At 59.5% G+C, this 2578-nt stretch overlaps 1 protein-coding gene across 1 annotated transcript; it reads right to left on the bottom strand.

Moving 5' to 3' along the window:
* Positions 1 to 416: 416 nt before the first annotated feature.
* Positions 417 to 1386, bottom strand: EMIHUDRAFT_447165 (hypothetical protein). Its single transcript, XM_005780552.1, has 5 exons — positions 1349 to 1386; positions 1106 to 1272; positions 980 to 1020; positions 842 to 904; positions 417 to 767 (listed from the first exon to the last, which is right to left on the bottom strand). Exons 1-5 carry the CDS (start codon positions 1354 to 1356, stop codon positions 663 to 665), a joined length of 384 nt encoding a protein of 127 aa, XP_005780609.1. The 5' UTR covers positions 1357 to 1386; the 3' UTR covers positions 417 to 662.
* Between the last annotated feature and the right edge of the window lie 1192 nt (positions 1387 to 2578).

Raw genomic sequence — 2578 nt, 5'->3', positions numbered from 1 at the left:
CGTGTTCGTTGGCATTAACATTAGTTATGACTTCTTAATCTTGTCCCGGAGCGGTAACCCCGCCGCCCTGCCTCCTCTACTTGAAGTTGAACGTTTTGAAAACGAATGCATTTTTTTGTGTCATTTACATTTTTGGATTTTGTGGCGCGTCCGATTTTTTCGTTGGAGCACTTGGAGAGTTGGAGTGCAGTCGGCAACCTCACATCCAGGGCCGGGGAGCTAAGAAGCGCACCCAGCGGGCCGGATGATCGGCATCGGGTTGCGGGCAAGAGAGCCCTAGCCCTGGGGGGCTGGGCGCTGGGGGGTGCGCAGACCTCGGATAGAGAGGCCGCAGGGGCGGGGGCACGACACGTCGGCAAGGGAGAGCGGCAAAAAATATGCACGCGGGAGCGGCGGGCCGCCGCCGGCCCTGGGGGTTTCACAGACCTTGGTATTAAGAATAAAAATACGGTAAGGGCATGTGGGCGCAAAGATACATTATCTGTCCAGCCTGCGCGCGGGCCGCGCCGCGCGTGTCCGGTGTCCGTGTGCGCAACGCAAACGCACACTCTCGACGGCCTGCTGTACCCCGGACCACACATTGTAGCTAAGATTAGGGCTAGCGTGCACCCCGCCGGCGCGAGACCGATCGCGTCGACACTACCCCCCACCCAATCAAGAGCTCACTTCTTGGGAGCTCGCGGCAGCTTTGCCCCTAGCGCCCTCTCAATCTTTGCGATGATGGCATTGTTGGGGATCGCCTTGCCGCTCTCGTACTCGTTGATGACCTGTCGACCGGGGCGGGCGGACGTGTTGGGGGCGCGGCGGCGGAGGCATGCGAGCGTCGGCGGGCGGTTCCCGCCTGCGGCTGCATGTTGAGTTGAGTCGCGAGCTGCTTTTGCGTCAGTCCCTTGGCGGTCCGCGCCTGGGCGGGAGGGGATCGAAGCCGGAGGTGAGTGCGGCAGCGGCGGAACGGCGCGCCCCGGAGGCGCGGGCGCGCCTTCGAGATGGCCAGCCGCAGATCCTTGGACACCGTCTTATCTGCTCGCGGGCGGCAGGCGGGAGGTCGGCGCTGCAGGGGTGCGCCGCAGCAGCGGACGGGGCTCGCGCGGGGCGCGGCGCGCACGCTTCAGCTCCTCGGTCTCCGCATCCAGCTTCGCGGCGCTCATCCCCGTCCCCGTCTGCGTACCGCCGCCGCCGCCGCCGCCGCCGCCCGGCTTTTTCCCAGTATTCGGCGCCTTGCCGAACACAATGTTCGGCTGGTTGTGGTCGTCCCCGCGCAATTCGCCGCGCCTGCAGGTTGTGGTGGACGGAGGGCGGTGAGCCCGGGCGCGCCTTTCCTCCGCCGCGGAGGGATGGAGGCGCGCACGATGGCATGGTGTAGACGGGCCGAGTCCAGGAAGGTGAGGGCGAAAGAATAAAAAAAGAAAATGGTTCCACTAAGGCCGCGCACGACACCATGCACGGAACTGGCTTTAAAATCCCTGTGTGGTGGCGGCGTGCCGTCCTCCCATCCCTCCCTTGGGGTTTTTGTTTTCTTTCTTTTTTTGCACGGGACTGGATTGGATCGGTACTAACAGGCGAAAAGAATTTTCTACGTTCGAAATTGAAAAGCATCTGGTTTACAGCGATGTAGAGAGAGAGGATAGAAGAGAGGTAGGTAGGTAGAAAGGTGAAGAACAGCTAGGCTCGGACTGGACACCAACGCGGTATGGGTGGACGCTATAGACAGATGATGACGACACGCACGAGCGACACACAGACACACTGGCACTAACAGGCAACAAAAAACTCTCCAGGCGAACACAAAACAAAGAGAAGAAGAAAGGAAGCCTCCTTATCCGGGAGAAGGCTCGGACGAAGTATGAGAAGAAACGTCCGATAGCGCTATGCGCTGGTCTGTGATAAAGGATCCCAAACGCACAACCCCGGCACAGGAACGCACAACCCCGCTACCCCGGGCCCGCTGGGTGCGCTTCTTAGCTCCTGCTTAGCTCCCCGGCCCTGGATGTGCGGTTAATGACGGCGCTCCAAGTGCTCCGAATGCTCCCGGGCCCGAAATCGCACAGAGACAATCACGCAACACGGGGTCCCAGGGAAGGCCTTCACCCTTTGGGGACCCGCTGTGTGTGTGCGGCGGCATGAACACCTAAAGGGTGAATGAGTACTTAACTGAGTAGCCTCTCTCCTTGGCCTTGCCCGGGGCGATATGTGAGAGAGATATATACAGATTTTTCGCAATACCAACACATCAAGAAGGAAGAGAGGCCTCCTTATCAGCTGGTCGGCCGCCATGTGGGCCTCCGGGCCTGCTGCGGCGGCGCGGCCGGTTGAGGTCGGGCTCGGTCCGGCCCGCGACGGCTGGCCGCCGACGAGCGTGCTCGCGCTGCTCGTCCAAAATGGTATCTGTGTCTATTGCTGTGACAGTCGTTCTTTCGTTCATCGTTCATGTCCCTGCCTTCATTCATTTTTGGATTCTTTTCTTACTTTTTTACTCTCCTTCGCCACTCTTCTCTCTTCTCTATGGCATTAACCTTTCTTTAATCTATTTCCTCTACTATAATAACTATCTTTCTATCGCTTCCTATTTTCTTCCTAC

The sequence above is a fragment of the Emiliania huxleyi genome, assembly GCF_000372725.1.
Source record: "Emiliania huxleyi CCMP1516 chromosome Unknown EMIHUscaffold_2125, whole genome shotgun sequence".
NCBI classification, from domain to species: Eukaryota; Haptophyta; order Isochrysidales; family Noelaerhabdaceae; genus Emiliania; species Emiliania huxleyi.
This window is presented reverse-complemented; position numbering and strand designations above follow the sequence as displayed.